This window comes from Sus scrofa, chromosome 8, assembly GCF_054392235.1.
Source record: "Sus scrofa isolate SSC_HxYL_T2T_F1_AM1 chromosome 8, Sscrofa_HxYL_maternal_Yorkshire_Landrace_v2.0, whole genome shotgun sequence".
Lineage (NCBI taxonomy): Eukaryota > Metazoa > Chordata > Mammalia > Artiodactyla > Suidae > Sus > Sus scrofa.
In genome coordinates this window covers 137,352,766-137,370,315 of record NC_139390.1, presented here as the reverse complement: position 1 = coordinate 137,370,315, position 17,550 = coordinate 137,352,766, and the positions used below count along the sequence as shown (strand labels likewise).

At 46.9% G+C, this 17,550-nt stretch overlaps 1 protein-coding gene across 26 annotated transcripts in view; it reads right to left on the bottom strand.

Annotated features, from left to right (window-relative positions):
• Positions 1 to 1,256: 1,256 nt before the first annotated feature.
• ABCG2A (ATP binding cassette subfamily G member 2A) overlaps positions 1,257 to 17,550 on the bottom strand; it is a 138,426-nt gene continuing 122,132 nt past the window's right edge. For 22 of the 26 annotated variants that reach the window (XM_084970952.1, XM_084970951.1, XM_084970949.1 and 19 more), the window contains 8 exon segments: positions 17,200 to 17,450; positions 12,291 to 12,373; positions 10,488 to 10,577; positions 9,059 to 9,183; positions 7,116 to 7,270; positions 4,423 to 4,512; positions 3,477 to 3,559; positions 1,257 to 1,460 (listed from right to left, as the gene is read on the bottom strand). In XM_084970952.1, the coding sequence (XP_084827078.1) occupies positions 1,313 to 1,460; positions 3,477 to 3,559; positions 4,423 to 4,512; positions 7,116 to 7,270; positions 9,059 to 9,183; positions 10,488 to 10,577; positions 12,291 to 12,373; positions 17,200 to 17,450 (1,025 nt within the window). In that variant the 3' untranslated portion in view covers positions 1,257 to 1,312. 26 annotated transcript variants of the gene reach the window in all.

Below are 17,550 nucleotides of genomic sequence, written 5' to 3'. Positions count from 1 at the left end.
CCTGGATTGGTGGCTGCACAGGTGTATTCCTTTTATAATTCACGGGACTGTACTTTTCCCTACATTACCCTTCAGTAAAAAGTTTAAAAACACTTCCCTATTACTGGTTAAAGGCTGGAATGAAGAGAAGTTGTATAAATCCATGAGATATAGATATATATATAGATATGTATATATATATATAAAAAAAAAAAAACCTGTGTAGGGCCAGTTATAACAGTTACTATATCCTAAGTCTCAAATTTGCAGAGCTGCGAAGGATCTAGGAAATGACCCAATCCTGCTGTGGACAGTGCTCTGGCCAGGTAGCCCTGGACATACTGCTGCAGTGGGGCTCGTGGAGCCCAGGGGTCTGTACTGGAGAAAAATTCCACAGGAGATGGCAACGCACACTGAGATCCAAACCACGGAACTTGGACAGAAGGTAAGTCGCCAGGTTTCCGGCCGTCGACACCTGTGCTCCAAACCCCCAGGGAGACCCCTAGATCTTGTAATTCTACTAAGGGAAACCTCAGGGAGTTCTAATGACCTCAGAACAGCTCATCAAAGGTTTCGCTATCATGGAGTTCCAATTGTGGCGCAATGGAAATGAATCCGACTAGGGTCCACGAGGATGTGGGTTCAATCCCTGGCCTCGCTTAGTCAGGAAACCAGAGTTGCCGTGAGCTGTGTTGTAGGCTGACAGCTGTAGCTCCGATTCCACCCCCTAGCCTGGGAACCTCCATATGACACAGGTGCGGCCCTAAAAAGCAAAAATCCATCATCAATAAAAATAAAAGCTAAAAAAAACTTTTGAAAAGCTTTTTCTAGCACAATGGCTTTTTCACTCCATAAACAACACTGGGCTTTTTCACCACGGCTTGGATTTCACTCTCCTACGGCACCAGTGTACATGTTATTTAGTAGATACTGGCAGAGTCATATAATAACGAACACTGAAGATGGAGGGCAACTTACTCATCCTTTGAAAGGTTAAGGAAACCAACGCCAGAGCTATGAGTAACCTGTCACACTTCTACAGAACCCAGTTCTTCTCAGGTCAATCATTAAACTGGCTTTCTTCCCCGTGGTGGTTACTGGCGGACCAGGCGAGTGTGTCGGGCACAGTACCACTACAGCTCAGGACCGGGCTTCTCGCATACGTAACCCGGTTCACCCCGATGTCTATAAACGTCCCCACGGACAATAATCCTTGCTGAACAGCAGTCTGGTGGCAAAGGGAAATGAAGACGGACAAAACGACGTCACTCGACATGGAAACCAGAATGCTTTCTCTTTAATGGGGGGTAAGTGGTGTAACCTAGAGGGGAATTTAGGAGTATTTTTTGAGGAGTAGCAGTTTCAGGTAGGCGATCGTCAGGAAAATGACCATCATGCACGCCAAGGCCACGTGATTCTGCCACAGGCCCCAAGCGGAGAGACTGATGCCCTGGTTTTCCAAATACTCGGCGCCAGTACATCTGCAATTCAACACAAAAACAGGATGACTTTATCCTCAGCGTCTGACAAATTTCATTCCACGGATCACTGATCCCTAAAGAAGCCTAGGGAACCTAGAGCGACCCAGTCTTGAATAACCATCCCTTCATTTGTAGTGGAAAGCAGTCATCCAGTGCTTACAATTCTGCCGGATGCTACGAAGCAACCTGCATATAACAGTTGAGTTAATCCCTAAAACAACCCAAATTTAAGAGTTCCCTTTTGAGGCAGCAGATTAAGGACCTGGTGTTGTCACTGCAGTGGCTCGGGTCACTGCTGTAGCATGGGTTCGACTCCTGGCCCAAGAATTTCTGTGGTTGCAGCCATCCCCCCCGACCCCCATTCAAAGATGAGGAGACTAATGTCAAACTCCTCTGTTTCCAAGTCTATGATGCCACTCTCTTCAGAGGCCAGACATACTAACCAGGTCATTTTCACTTACTCCTAGTGGGGAAAGTCTCCATTTTAGCACGTGACACCAAGGCCCTTCCTCATAGAGACGATCAGAGCTCACTCTTGAGAGAGCTTATTACCCACAAACCAGCCACACATAAGACACAGGAGGAGAATTCCAAAACTAAGGAAGAGGGTAATGACGGGCTTCCTGCCAACGGTGTACAGACTGGAATGAGCCTCGGAGATGCTGTGCTGCAAGCCAACACTGGCAGGTCCAGTGACCAGGTAAGCCTTTGTGGGGGCTGGAGCAGAGCAGGATGGAGGAGCCCTGCCACAGTTTAGAAAAGTACCTGGGGAGTTCCTGTCATGGCTCAGCAGAAATGAATTTGACTAGTATCCGTGCGGACGCAGGTTCGATCCCTGGCCTCGCTCCGTGAGTTAAGGATCTGGCGTTGCTGTGAGCTGTGGTGTAGGCTGCAGATGTAGCTTGGATCTGGCATTGCTGTGGCTGTGGTGTAGGCCGATGGCTACAGCTCCTATTCCACCCCTAGCCTGGGAACTTCCATATGCCGTGGGTGCACCCCCACCCCCCAGAAAGAAAAGCACCTGGCAGTAAAAATACTGGCACAAACACAATTATTGCCTGTACCATTTCTGTGTGACTCTTGGAACGCAGCAGTTCCCCAAAAAGGTTAGACCCAGATCAAAAGGAAGGGAGCGGAAAGGGGAAGAAACCTTCACCGAGGGTTTCTGGCCACACTTCAGACCAGCAGTTCGTCCTCCTACCAAGAACCCTCTCTCTCCAACTCGGGTGTTCACGAGCTTCAGGACACCAGCATTCTCTTTCCTCTCACTAATGAACTGTATCGAGAGCAAACCTCTAACAACAATCATTGAAAAGGAAAGTGATATTCAATTTTAAAACACTTCTAATTAAATCTGCATTTTTTGGACAGTTTTATTGACATTACACAACAATTCCTGCTCAGCTCACTGAAATACGTGCCTCTCTTTAGAGGATACACCTTTCGAGAGGGAGTATTCCAAGTCTGCTTTAAAAAAAAAATGAAAAGAAACCAAAGAAACCGGCAGACTTTGATTTCGGGATGTCTCTTAAATGCAGGAGGAAGCAGTGAGAGCCAGGACTGTGGCAGGAAAATACCCACTCCCTTTCCGCTCCCGCTGCCCTTTCAGCTCTTATTTTTGGCCCTGGGTCGGGCTCAGAGGAAGCCCTGAGATGAGGGACCCCTGCCCCTCACACTATCCATACAGTTCTGATACTGTGCCGCCTTGCTGAAACACCGAAGCGGTTCATGCAAACTCAAATGTTCGGAGAGGTACAAAATCAAACCTCCCATGCAAACAGCCAAAGGCCCTTTTAAAGGGCCCCCAACAAACAAGCCACACAAAAGAAGCCTTTCAACAACTAAAACACGATTTTGCCCATAGCAGGGTACCCGGGAGTGACAGCACCTCCAGCTGCCTGCGAGCATGACGGCTCCCTTCACAGACGAGACCATTTAGGCTCAGAGACCTCAGGGGCCCTGAAGAGACTTCGCAGCTCTAGGCAAACTCTTTTGCGACGCTGAGTGCAAACTTACATTGCGAAGCTACAGGTATTGTTTGTTGTGACGTTGAGTCCCGGGCAGAAGTTTTGTCCCAAAAACTCATTATACTGCAAAGCCTGTAACACAAGGAGGAGCAGGGCAAGGAAAAGCGTTTGACATTTCAAAGGGTCTCCAAAGAATCATCCCCATCCTGTTTTCCGAGTTTCATCTTTGCTGCCATCTCTGAAAACAAACCAGGCTTGATGTCCACAGTCTTTGTCACACCAGAGCAACTCAAATGATTTTCCCTGGCGGTCAAGAAGCCTGGGCTTGGGATTGTGGCTTCTGGGACAAAAGAAGGAAAGCGTTTGGCCAGGAGGGGAGACCTCTGGCTAAATTATGCCGTAGCTCTTTCCTTCCCTCCCCAGTTTTATAATCCCCCCCCACACACAGGCAATCATTAAAGTAATAGAGTGGCACTCAATGATCACTGCTAATTTAGGGTAACAATCTTTTTATTGTTCTTGTTTGTTCTCATCAAAACCAGTTCTAATTCTGGGGAGTTAGAAACTTAATCATCCTACATTAAAGCGCAGTATTTTCTGGAGTGGGTTAGCTTTGCAAAGCCAGTAGTGGCTGTGTTATACAGTCTTTACTTTCCTTGCAATTTCCCTTTCAATTTAGACTACGTACGCTAGGCTCCCATCCTCTCAGGGTTCCCCTTACTGAACTGAAACACTGTTCTTTTTCTCTGCATCACGCAGTCCGTCTCTGGCCTTCACTGTGGGTTTTCTTCAGCCCCCCCACCCTCAACAGCAGGGTGACTGAGAACATCCTTGGTGATTATCGAGGTGCCCCAAGGCTTGATGGGAAACTCTCCCTCATTCTCCCAGAGCTGGCCCGACTCCGAGCTAGGGACACGAGGGGGTCAGGCTTCATGCTGGTTGTCCCCAGCCTGGGAACAATGACCCCGCCACAGGGACAGACGAGGCGAACGTACCGAAAAGCCGTATCGAGGAATGCTGAAGTACTGTAACCACGAGAGCCAAGGCACGACCGTTTTGAGATTCACCAACAGCCCCGAAAAGATCTACAAGAAGAAAATACCCGGACTCAGAACGCGTGCGGCGATTTCATGGGAATTCGAGCAGACGGCTTCCTCGGGTCCCCACAGCCTTGGTAACACATCCACCAAGGCCGCCTCTTCCTTGAATCCCGTCCCCTACTCGGAAGACCTACCCTCCCCTCGTTTTTTCGTTTGTTTTGTTTGGCCACCGCACAGCATGTGGCGCTCCCAGCTCAGGGGTCAGATCTGAGCCACAGTGCTGACCTAAGCCAGAGCTGTGGCAACGCCGGATCCCTAACCCACTCTGCCCGGACGGGGACCGAACCTGCGTCCCAGCGCTCCTAAGATGCCACCGATCCCGATGCACCACAGTGGGAACTCCTCCCTCTCCTCTTTGAACGTGTTTCTCTCCCTAGAGCTGAGGCTGTTCACACTTCTAAGGAAATGACAATCTATCTGCAGTGTGCACGCATTTGAGCCGCAGGTCTTTCACTGTCGAGGCTTCTGCTTTCTCTGTCACTGCACGCAAAGGAAGGTCACTAAGCACTGACGATTCCAGTGATACAACCATGGTATGTTCCCACCAATAAACACACAGGAACATATTCCAAGCAGCTCATGCCCCTGTTTCCATGTTACAGTAATATTTCTTATTTACAAGGGCTTGCAGTCTGCCTCTGGATGACCTTGGGAATAATTTTGGCTTCAGGATGCATGCTTAAAATAACCCACAGCCTGGAACTGGTACATAGCACAATGCGGTGGAGCACAGCATAAAACATGGTCAATCCCTTCAGGTAAAGCTACCGAGCAGCAGCACTGCGATGGGGACCCAGGCAGGATGGCTCCAGCAAGAGATGGCTAGTGAGAAGAGAGTCATATAAACTTCTAACTGGCACAAGGCCGTGACAATGGTCCCAGTGTGACGACATATTTTTAAATGTGGCCTAACAGTAAGAGCCATACATGATTATTACATGTATTACAGAGTAATATATAAGTAACATTCCATATAGTAATACATGACTAATACAATGTATCACAGCAAGTAATACTTAACTCACAGTATCTGTGAGTAAAATACAGTCTTAGGACTGTTTTTAAAGGTCTATATAGTGGTTCCCATCATGACTCAGTGGAAATGAGCCCTCAAGTGTCTGTGAGGACTTGGATTAGATCCCAAGCCTATTCAGTGGGTTAAGGATCTGGCATTGTGGTGAGCTGTGGTACTGATCACAGACACAGCTTGGATTCGTCTTTCCGTGGCTGTGGCATAGGCTGGCATCTACAGCTCTGATTGGACCCCTAGCCTGGGAACTTCCATGTGCTGCAGGAAAAGACAAAATGATGCCCTAAAAAGACAAAATAAATCAATGAATGCATAAACATCTACATACAAACCTTAAATAACACATCAAAGCATCTAATATATCAAACGAAACATTTTTATATTTGAAGAACAACTGATTGAGGCTATTACAGAAAATATACAAGTTTCCCACTTTCTCCGTAAGGCTTAGATGGGTAGTCTTCAAACTCAGAACTGGAAGAATTAACCTTCGGCAACCGTTAGTGCAGCCTTTTCAAGACGTGGCCTCCTGTCTAGCAGGAAGGGCATGTGCATTAAGTCAACAGGCCACACCGGCCGGTTCGCGTGATGTTCGTGGGGAAATGTGGGAGCTGGCTGCCTTCACCTACTGATACATCTCTGTGTCTGCGAAATGTAGGGCCGGGTCAGGTTAGGGTCAGCAGCCACTGTAAGAAGCGAGCAGAAATAGATGGACACAAGGGAGTGTCAGGAACTCGGAAGGGAGGGGATCCAGAACGGACGTTTTTCAGGATCTTTAAAACACTCCTTTGCAAAACAGAAGAGGGACCCAAGGGAGACCAGGCTACATGTCGCTCTGTTCTCATGAGCTTCTTTAGCTTCTTCCCTGGAGAGTCGTGGATCCAACCAGCGTGTCTCAGCTGCTGGTTAAACACGCCAGCAGTCCTCGCCCGCCAGCCCCAAGTCAGACAACGAACCTGTCATTTTTATGATTTTTTTACAATTTGAAAAATCAAAATTTTTCTGGATTTTGAAGTTCCAGTGGATCAAGCTTTCACCATATGTGACCAAGAAGCATCTTTTTAAAGCTGATATGTAACAACACATTAACTAAGGTTGTAATAACCATATTAAAAGAGTGGCTGGAGTTCCCGTCGTGGCTCAGTGGTTAAGGAACCTCATTAGGATCCATGAGGATGTGGGTTCGATACCTGGGCCCACTCAGTGGGTTAGGTAAAGATCCAGTGATACTGAGAGCTGTGGCGTAGGTGGAAGAGGCGGCTCAGCTCTGGCATTGCTGTGGCTGTGGTTTAGGCTGGCAGCTACAGCTCCAATTCCACCCCTAGCCTGGGAACTTCCACAGGTTCGACCGTAAGAAGAAAAAAGGAAAAAGAAAAAAACCAAAAAAGAACAAGCTAGTTCATTCTCTAATAACATAAGCTATCCTTCAATAGAAGTCCTCCTTAAAGGAAAGAGCCCAACATATAGAATCTTCAAAGTAGATTTTATATGACAGGTGATGTGTGGGGAGGAACGAGGCGGGTGGGGATAGGTCTCAGGGAAGCAGGATCCTACTCACCATCATGAACACAAACGAGATGGTCATGAGAAGTGTTGCCACGGAGACCACGCTCTGACCGGCGGCTATGGCCAGGGCCATGGAACTGGCTGAGTACGCCACCATCATCAGGGTAAACATCATGATGAAGAAGGACCCCACCGCGGGCTTCAGTCCTTGTCAGGAAGCAGACGGGGGGTTAATCCAGCTGTCCTCGTCACCGGCTACCAGGAGGGATTTATCGTGCAAGCAACACTCAGATACTAGAGAAACTAGCATCGGAACGACGATAAAGTCCCTCTCTACACAACTACCGTGGCTCATCAAGGTCACTGTGCCCCTCGGGGTAACTGTGCAAAGTTATACACAGGTCTCCTTTTTCGTCTCACTGCACAAGCACTTTTCCATGGAACGCTTGTGCTTCTCTATTGGAATTATTACCAATTTCTGCGTGTCTGAGATGGAGAGCTGCAGGCGACACAACTGGCCTAAACTCTACTGCCTTCCTTTCTAAGAAGGAACCTGCCAAGAGCACATTCATTTCACCCAGACCTCATCCGTCGCTGACGGCCGTCACCGCGTTAGTGAAGATGCTGGGAAGACCCGGTGGACTTAAAATCTGGGAGTGTGTCCACAATCCAAGCCTCCCAAGACAAATCACCCTGTAACTATGGGCGGAGGAGGGGGTTAATTTTTTTTTTCTTTCTTTCTAGGGCCGCACTCTCTGCATATGGAGGTGCCCAGGCTAGAGGTCTAATCAGAGCTATAGTTGCAGACCTACACCACAGCCACAGCAAACACCAAATCTGAGCCCCGTCTATGACCTACACCACAGCTCACAGCAATGCCGGATCCCTAACCACTGAGCGAGGCCAGGAATTGAACCCGCAACCTCATGCTTCCTAGTCGGATTCGTTTCTGCTGCACCATGGCGGGAACTCTGGATGGAATTAAATTAAGTTTCATAAAACTGCTTCATAAACTAAAACGGGATAATATTATGGGTCACACAAAAAGCTGAAGATTTTGGAATAGCCATGAGAACACCAGTTAAGAGTTTGAGGATCTAGATTCTAGCTCTAATTCTTTATGACACGACTCTTATTTGTAAAACAGGAAGTTTAAAGCTAAATAAGCAGTGCTCTCTCAAAAGCATTTATTTCATGCACATGTGCGTATCTCTGTGTGTATGTGGGAGAGAGAGAGGATGTGGAAATTCTGATGCAATGAGTCTGGGGTGTAGTCTAAACATGATGCATAAATCAATCGATCTACATCTGTCAAACAAATACTTTTATTAAGCCAAAAAGCCTCAAAAGTCACTCTTCACCATCTTTGTACACACACAAATAAAAATATAAAATTATATAAGTAATAAAACTCCCAGCCCCTCCAACATAGTGTCAAATAGCTTTCCGAATTATTTCCATATTTATATAAGACTCATAATACCTCTTCTTATACAATATGGGTTTTTGGGATTTTTTTTTCTTTTTTTTTTGTCTTTTGTCCTTTGCAGGGCAGCAACCATGGCATATGGAGGTTCCCCGGCAAGGGGTCCAATTGGAGCTGCAGCTGCCGGCCTACACCACAGCCACAAAAACATGGGATCTAGGCCGTGTCTGTGACCTACATCACAACTCACAGCAATGCCGGATCCTTAACCCACTGAGCGAGGCCAGGGATCGAACCCATGTCCTCAAGGATGCTAGTCAGATTTGTTAACCACTGAGCCACGACGGCAACTCGGACATAAAATACAGTTTCATAAATAGATTTGAAAGTTACTTTGGGAAAAATCTGGACAACAATCTCCTTGGAGAACAGTTATTTCAGAGCATGCATAATGACAGACGCTTCTTTACCTCATGAGTTCATTTATGGTTTTGAGAATCAAAGCATGCTTAGGAAAAGCCCCCTCATACCCAAGACTAGAGACACATACCTCTGGTCTTACTGCTTACCTAACAAGAAGTACGTTATACAAGTAAAGATAATGCTTGGTAACATCCTCATGGGTAGTAAATCCGATAACAGTTTTCCGAAGAAATAAGATGACACTCTGTAGTATCCACTGATATATTCATGTCTAAAACCAAAAAGCCACATCATGCACCCTACGTTAGCTTAGTAACAAGGCACAGAGCAGAAGATTAAACCACCTGCTACACAGATGTCTGCGGCTGCCAAGGGTCGAACAAGCACAGCTCCCACAGCTGCGAGGTTACCCCACCACCTTCACCCCTGCCGGCAGCGGGCGCGACTTAGGCACGCGCGGCCGAGGGACCTCATTCCCCAGGGCCTGTGTCCTCCTCACTACAGACCCCTCTGGAAGTCCTCCCGTCTGCCCTCTGAGCGCCCACTCCGGGCACACAGTCTGCATCACCTCCCTCTCCTCCCACGTGGGCTCTCCTCCAAGGCCAGCGCGGCAGGAGCGGATCTCAGTGGCCACAGGGCCTTTCTTTCTCCCTGCTTCTTCTTTTTCTTTTATGGCCACACCTGCAGCACATGGCGGTGCCCGGGCTAGGGCTCAAATCAGACCTGCAGCTGCTGACCTATGCCACACTCAGAACAACACCAGATCCTTAACCCACTGGGCGAGACCAGGGATCAAACCCCCATCCTCCCAGAGAAATGCTGGGTCCTCAACCCATGAACCACAACGGGAACTCCCCCTCCTTCCAGTGAAGGTGCTTATTCTCCAACCTCAAATGCAGCTTTGGATCCCTAACCTCTTCTTACTTCTTCCACTCTCAGGATAAAGACAAGAAAACGGCACTTCTGCCCACGATCACGCCTGCCAACCCTTCACGCCTCCCAACCCTACACCCCTGCTGGCTATCCAGGCCTATTTTCTCCTCTCCAAAGTTTGAGACCCCTCTTCTCCTGAGATCTTCCTCCTGTAATTCCAAACTATTCCTCCAACAGCTTCATTTGCATGGAATTATGCAAGAACCAGCCCAGCCCACCTCAGGTCAGGGCTGCCCTGTGGCTCCTTCCAGTCCTCTTGGCATTGAGAGCGGGCTCATTCTACATTCTTGGTCAGCTTTACCTCCTCACCTTGAATTCACTGTTCAACCCATGACCCTCCCTCGACCAAGCCCTCCCTCTACCAAGCCTTCTTCCTTGCTAAGAGCAAAAGGTCCTCTTCACCCTCTTTAGCGCCTGCCTCCTCGGCAGCACTTGCATTTGGGGGCTGTGTCCTCATCTTCACACTCCTTTTTCCCTTCCCATCAGGCCCCAGTGTGCTCCGGATTCCCCCCACACCCACCCCCCGCCCTTGGCTGCTCTGCCTCAGGCCACACCAGTCATCCCCAGGAGCCAAACCAAGGCCTGATTCTGGATGGGCCCCGGCTGACCAACAGCCCCTTCCAGGAACAGAGACCCACTCACATAAAGAGTTTCTTCTCCACCACAAGGAGCTCCACGGCCGAGACGCTGCTGAAACACTGGTTGGTTGTCAGGAAGAAGAGCACTCCGGCTCTGCAGTGAGAGGAAGGGAAAAAAGCAATGCAGACAAACAGGCTTAGATATTTTTCTACCTGCAACCCCCCCCCCAACAAATGCCATCTGAACACAGTAAACAAACTACTGCTCTGGTTCAATCAGAGGGGGCTGTATGAGCCCATCAGGTTTCTCTCCACTGGTGTCTCCAGAGTGGGACCCCTGGGACTCCACGTAGCACACTTGGAAATTCAAGGTCCTGGTTCGCTATGGTTTGAACTGCATTCTCCTGAAATTCCTGTGTGGACACCCTAACTCTCAATGCAATGGCCCTCAGAGACAGAGACTTTGGGAGGTTGTGAGGTCTGGACCAGGTCATGAGGGTGGGGCCCCCACAACGGATTAGGGCCCTTCAAAGACAAGAAAAGAGAGGTAAGAGAGCTCTCTCTCTGCCAGCAAGGACATGCAAGAAGGCACCAAATCTGAGTTCCCATTGTGGCTCGGTGGAAACGAACATGACTAGGATCCATGGGGATGTCGGTTTGATCCCTGGCCTTGTTCAGTGGGTTAAGGATCTGGCATTGCCACAAGCGGTGGTGTAGGTTACAGACACGGCTCAGATCCTGAGTTGCTGTGCCTGTGATGGAGGCCAGCACCTGCAGCTCCAATTCGACCCCTAGCCGGGGAACTTCTGTATGTCACAGGTGTGGCCCAAAAGAGCAGGAAAAAAACAAAAGACAAAAAAAAAAACAAAAAATAATACAATAATCATTAGAGAAATGCAAATCAAAACCACAAGGAGAGATGGCTATTACATAGGGAAAAACAAAAAAACAAAAAACCAAAAAACAACAACAACAACAACAAAAACCAACACGTATTGGTGAGGCTGGAGAGAACCTGAAACCCTGGGCACTGCTGGCAGAAATGCATGACGGTACAGCTGCTGCTGAAGGCAACATGGCAGGTCCTCGCAAAATTAACAGAAGTACCAAATGATCCAAACATTCCACGTCTGGGTATAATTCAAAAGAATTTAAAGCAGAGACGCAACCCGATTTTTGCTCGTACACTCATGTTCATAGCAGCACTGTTGGTAACAGCCAACAGGCGGAAACGACCCAGGTGTCCGTGGACAGATAAACTGAGACACCCAAGGTGGTGTGGCCATACCGTGGAGTATTACGCAGCCTTTAAAAAGAAAGAAATTCTGACACATGCTGCAACACGGATGATGCTAAGGGACACAGCCAGTCACCAAAGAACAAATGCTCTGATGCCACTGATACGAGGTACCGAGAACAGTCAGCATCAGAGACGGAAGACAGTGGCGGTTTCCAGGGGCTGGTCAAAGGTGGAGGGCACGACTGCTGTTTGATGGGTACAGACATTCAGTCTGGAAGATGAAAAAAATTCTGGGGTCGGAGGCCGAGGTTTTTACAGCTGCATCATAATGTGAATGTGATTAATGCCACTGAACTGTACTCGAACCTGGTCAACGGGGTAAACTTTATGTTCTCTGTATTTTACTACTGTATATATGTGTGTGTGTGTGTGTGTGTGTGTGTTTGTGTGTGTGTGTGTGTGTGTGTGTGTGAATGTGAAAATTAACTCTTCCATCCAACTTTCTATTCGCTGACTTATCTGCAGTTTACCCGGTGCTTGTCTCAAATTCAAATTTGTAATGGATTTCCTTAAGCTTGAAAACAAAGTAATAGAACCTTCTCAAAATCAAGATCTAAATTGACTTACCTGTTCTGGATTCCTGAGGGATCATTTTTCAGATCATAGAAAATGGCACCTATAACCAGGCCCAGGATGATCGTCACAATTATCTTTTCAAAAAGAAAAAAAATGTTTTCAATTAAAGGTAAAAACTTAAGATATTTATTACTAAAATACATCTGGCTACATAATAAATCTCTCCGTTGATATAGATATCTTAAATGGCTTGGCCGTAGTTCTTGGGCAAAAATATAAAATAATGTGTGTTATGAGACTGCTTTTTAAATTAAAATAAAAGTATTACAGACGTTTCCGCTGTGCCGCAGAAGGTTATGAACTGGACTAGTGTCCATAAGGATGCGGGTTTAATCCCTACCCTGCTCAGTGGGTTAAGGATCCAGTGTTGCCATAAGCTGCAGCAAAGGTTGCAGAAGTGGCTTGGATCCAGTGTGGCTATGGCTGTGGCTGTGGCCAGGACCTGTAGCTCCAATTCAATCCCTAGCCTGGGAACTTCTATATTTCTCAGGTGTGGCCCTAAAAAAAAATAATAAAAAAATAATTACCTGTGTGCTGGGGAGACTAACAGGAGAACAAAGCAGAAAAGCTAAAGATTCCTCCCAGGTTTTCCAGGCACTGCCAGTTCACGGTCCAGTTCAGGCTACTGGGCCTGGGAATGCCGTGTAACATGCAGAACAATGCAAGTACCTAGCAAGGTAGTTTAGGGGTAAAATAAAACCCAAGTGGTAAGAGTTCTGGCCTGAACTCTCAACCTTTGTCCTAGTGAACATGCAGAGTCTGACAGTTCAAGAGACTCCAGTAAAAACAAGATATCTTTACTCTTAACATGAAAATTAAATAAAAATCTTAAAAACACACATAAAAATTCCAACAATGAAATTGTGCATAATAAGGAAGTAGGGTAAGCTGGGGTACGCCCATCTGACCTGGGGAGAGTTCATGTCTGCTCTGGAAAAGTGCACTGTCACCAAAGCATTCACAGAGCTGTCTCTAAGGGCACTCAGGGGCTTCCCTTACTCACCCTCCTGCCACTGCTTCTTGGGCAACCTCAGCCCAGAAAGCCTACCAGCCACAGCAACACTGAGGGGCCAATTCCTAGCCACTCCTACCTACCTTTACTCACTCAGTCTGTTTGACGACGCCTAAGAGCCTGGATAAACATCACTGTCATTTTTAAGTTTGATAAAATGTTCCTTAAGGACACTTCACTTCCAGGGGCAAAATGCTAAGGGTTATGCAGAGTGTTAAGGGTTATGCTATAATTGATTGAAGAAAATTCTACTTATTGTACTTTTCTTTTTCTTTTTCCTTTTAGGGCCTCCACAACTGCATATGGAAGTTCCCAGGCTACGGGGTAAATCGGAACTACAGCTGCTGGCCTACACTACAGCTCACAGCAATGCCGGATCCTTAACCCAAGGGATTAACCCTGCAACCTCATGGTTCCTAGTCAGATTTGTTTCCCCTGAGCCACAACGGGAACTTCTACTTATTGTACTTTTTAATTAAATTTTATTAAATGTACTAAAAATATAAGAAATGATAATCTAAAGAAAATAAACTATTCCACCAAGGTTCCCTGGAACCTTCAATGTGAAAAATAAATAAATTTTTTAAAAAGTCAGTACTGCATAGTGCAGTGGCATCAAGGTTTGAAGTAAGTTGTCAAGACACTTTGGCTGGAAGCCAACAAAATTGGAAAACAGGATCCTGATCTGCCAAGACTCTTTGTGAAGACCAGCGTCTGTAAACAATACGATTTGAGGAGTTCCCATGTGGCTCAGTGGTCAATGAATCCAACTAGGAACCATGAGTTGCACGTTTGATCCCTGGCCTTGCTCAGTGGGTTAAGGATCCGGCGTTGCCATGAGCTATGGTGTAGGTCAGCAGCTGTAGCTCTGATTTGATCCCTAGCCTGGGAACCTCCATATGCCGCGTGAGTGAGGCCATAGAAAAAATAAAAAGAAAAAAGAATATGATTTGAGATGTCCTTAAAAATTGCCTTGCTAAAAAGACAGTCAGAAATTTGGAATGAAGAGTTTTCACCCTGGCATGTTTTAATTACCTTCCACATATACTATATACTTCATGTCAACAGACCAAGCTTCCAAATAAATAAAAACGACCCCATCAGCATGTGGGCAAGCTCACCTATACAAGCCTATACTTTCACACCGCATAACTCTGAATGTTCAGACTTGAACATTGGCCACTCCATAAGCTTTGTTTCTTTTGTGCTCAAACTTAATAACTTACATTAAAAGACTGTCAGTTTTACCTTAGGAAGTTTCCTAAAGGTTTCAAAGTTCAAAAAATATTTCCAAAGTTTTCAAACATTATGACAAAATGATTAATCTCACAATTTTGTTGTTTTCATAAGGTGCATCTTCTTGTACTGAGGAAAAGAAAATAAACGGGGAAACTAAAGATTGCTCAATGGAGCAAGGAGACTCTTCTGTGAGTACTGCACAGCTGGCTTCTCTGAATAGAGGGGACAAAAAGAAATTTCCCAAATATGTCATTCCATCTTTGTTCTAATGTCTTTATCAACATTTCTCGGCGCTCCCGTCATGCTGCAGCTGAAACAAATCCCACTAAGAACCATGAGGTTGCGGGTTCGATCCCTGGCCTCGCTCAGTGGATTAAGGATCCAGCGTTGCTGTGGCTGTGGTGTAGGCCGGCAGCTGCAGCTCCAAATAGACACCTAGCCCAAGAAGCTCCAGATGCCGCAGGGTCAGCCATAAAAGCAAACAAATAAACAAACAAAAAACATTTATCAAGATGAATTCTGAGGGATGGTTATGACTGCCTTTGAAAAAATGAATCCATGGTCAAATGGTCAACTATGCTTATGGGAACAATGAATCCCCAAGAGATATGACAGCGTTTCCCATCTTGTGTAAGATGACCTACCCAAGATTGATCAACACGAAGCCATAAAAGATTTTAATAGCTCCACATTCCAACACTCAAAGAAGTAAAAGACACACTAGCAAAATTAAAAATATTAAAAGACGCTAAACCTGAAGCCAGTAAGCTATGGCCCCCAGGCCTATTTCTGTTCAGTACATGAGGTAAAAACAATTTTTAAGTATTCTTTTAACGGTTGGGAAGAAAGAGAGAAGAGTAATGTTGCTTGCCACATGAAATTCATATTGCAGCATCCATGAATAAAGTTTCATCGGAACACAGCTATGTTCACTTTTTAATCAATTATTTACGGCTGCGTTCTTGCCACAACGGCAGAAGCGACTACTTGAAACAAAGACCACATGACATGCAAAGCCTCAAGTATTTACTCTCTGACCCTTTGGAAAAGAGGTCTGCCCTCTCCTGCCTTAGCTGATTAAACCTTGTATCTCCCTGAGCATCTGCCTGCGGGGGACACCTCTTCAGATGTGTCAGTACTGGAATGCCAGCTTAAGGCAGGAGTCCACTCTGCTGACCGCTGTTGCGGACTCCTCCTCAACGTAGGTCTCTTGGCATTAAGACTTAAAAGGCAGCAGCACTGAGATGGGACAATGACAGCATGTGTGGTAAGAAGTCAGTAATACTTCCTTAGAGCCAACACCATGCCATCTTTTAGGACTGGGCAGAAATTCAAGGCTAAGAAGATCAGGGGTGCCCTTCGTGGCTCATTGCTGAAGGAACCCAACTAGGATCCATGAGGAGGTGGGTTTGAGTCCCCGGCCTCGCCCAGTGGGTTAAGGATCTGGTGCTGCTGGTGAGGCCATGAACTCTGGTGTAGGCTGCAGATTCGGCTCAGATCTGGCGTGGCTGTGGCTGTGGCTGTGACGTAGGCCAGTGGCTACGGCTCCGATTCGACCCCTAGCCCAGGAACCTCCATATGCCGCGTGGGTGCAGCCCTAAAAAGCAAAACAAACAAAAAACCCAACAAATAAAAACCACACCCCCAAAATAATTGGCTACACCGATTTTTTTTTTTTTTTTGGAAAAGATGGTCCAATGACGTGGGAATACAAGGGTTCTGAATGGCCGAGGGCTTGAGAAAAATGGGAAAATCATGAAAGAGTCATCACCAACAACTATGAACAGAATCTACCAAAAAGACAAAGGACAGCATTTTCCATCCTAGGAGAAGAGAACTCAAGTCTGCTTATCACCGTTGTGCTAACTCTATACCGTGCCAGGGGTCCAGTGCTCTCCCACGATTAGAGCCCCTCCCTGAGAAAGGTGCACTTTTCTAAGGAGCAGCATGCCCAGGCAGGCTTTTCCTGCAGACGGTGGCTGCCTCTCCTGCCTTCGGGAGCGCCCAGTGGACCCCGAGCTGAACGCTTTGCTGCCTACGTGATGCAAGACGCAAACCAACCCCTTTCCCTTCTCTCGCTCTCCCCTCTTCCTTCCTTTCTCTCTTCCTTTCTCCACTTTGCGGGTTATACTCTCTTCCTTGCCCCTTGACCATCTGACATGCCCTGAATTTTATTCCTGTGGGACTTTGTCATCCGTCTCTCCTCATAAGGAGCCACCCTCCACAAGAACAGGGACCTTGTTTCTTCCCACTCATTCACTGCTGTATACAAGCTCCAGAATGCGGCATAAGATCGAGGACAACTTGGTGAACGCAGCGGGAAATGAACGTGTGTAGAAAACCCACAATGTGGCTGAACAGTAACTAAATGCGTCAACATTTTTGAAAAAAACTTTTTTCTACAAAAATTATCTATTACACCATGTCTGAATCGACAACAATTCTGAATGAGGTACTCCAAAACCCCACTCAGAAACAAGTTCTCTGCAAGTGAAAACTGAGCTGGGTTCCCCTTGTTTCTATATGCCCAGTGCAACGGGCATAGTGAAGGAGCGTGGGTGGGAGGTAAGCACCTCCCAGGATAGACGACATCGGAGCCCGGGTCCCCCACGCACAGTTCACGGCATAACCAGAAGACCCGCCGGGTACCTGGGCTACGGACGCCTGGGGATTACCCAGTAAGTTTTTGAAGGAACGCCTGGAAATCCATCGGAGCTGATGACAGAAGGAGGTGGTGTAGGTGACCTCCTTGTACACCGAGCTCTTCTTCTTCTTCCGACCCCCTGAGAACTGATCTAACTCAACCTTCGTGTCCTTGAAGAAGGAGGAGTTGGTATAAAACGCAGCAAGTTTGTCTATGAGGGGAGTATCTTTCTCGGGAGGCTCTTCGGGCTCTTGGGCTGCGCAACAGAAGTGGATGAAGAAGGGAAACGTCATTAACAAAATAACGGCTGATTTTGTCCATTTTTCTGTACCCTCCTCTTAGAGTCCTCCCTAGCA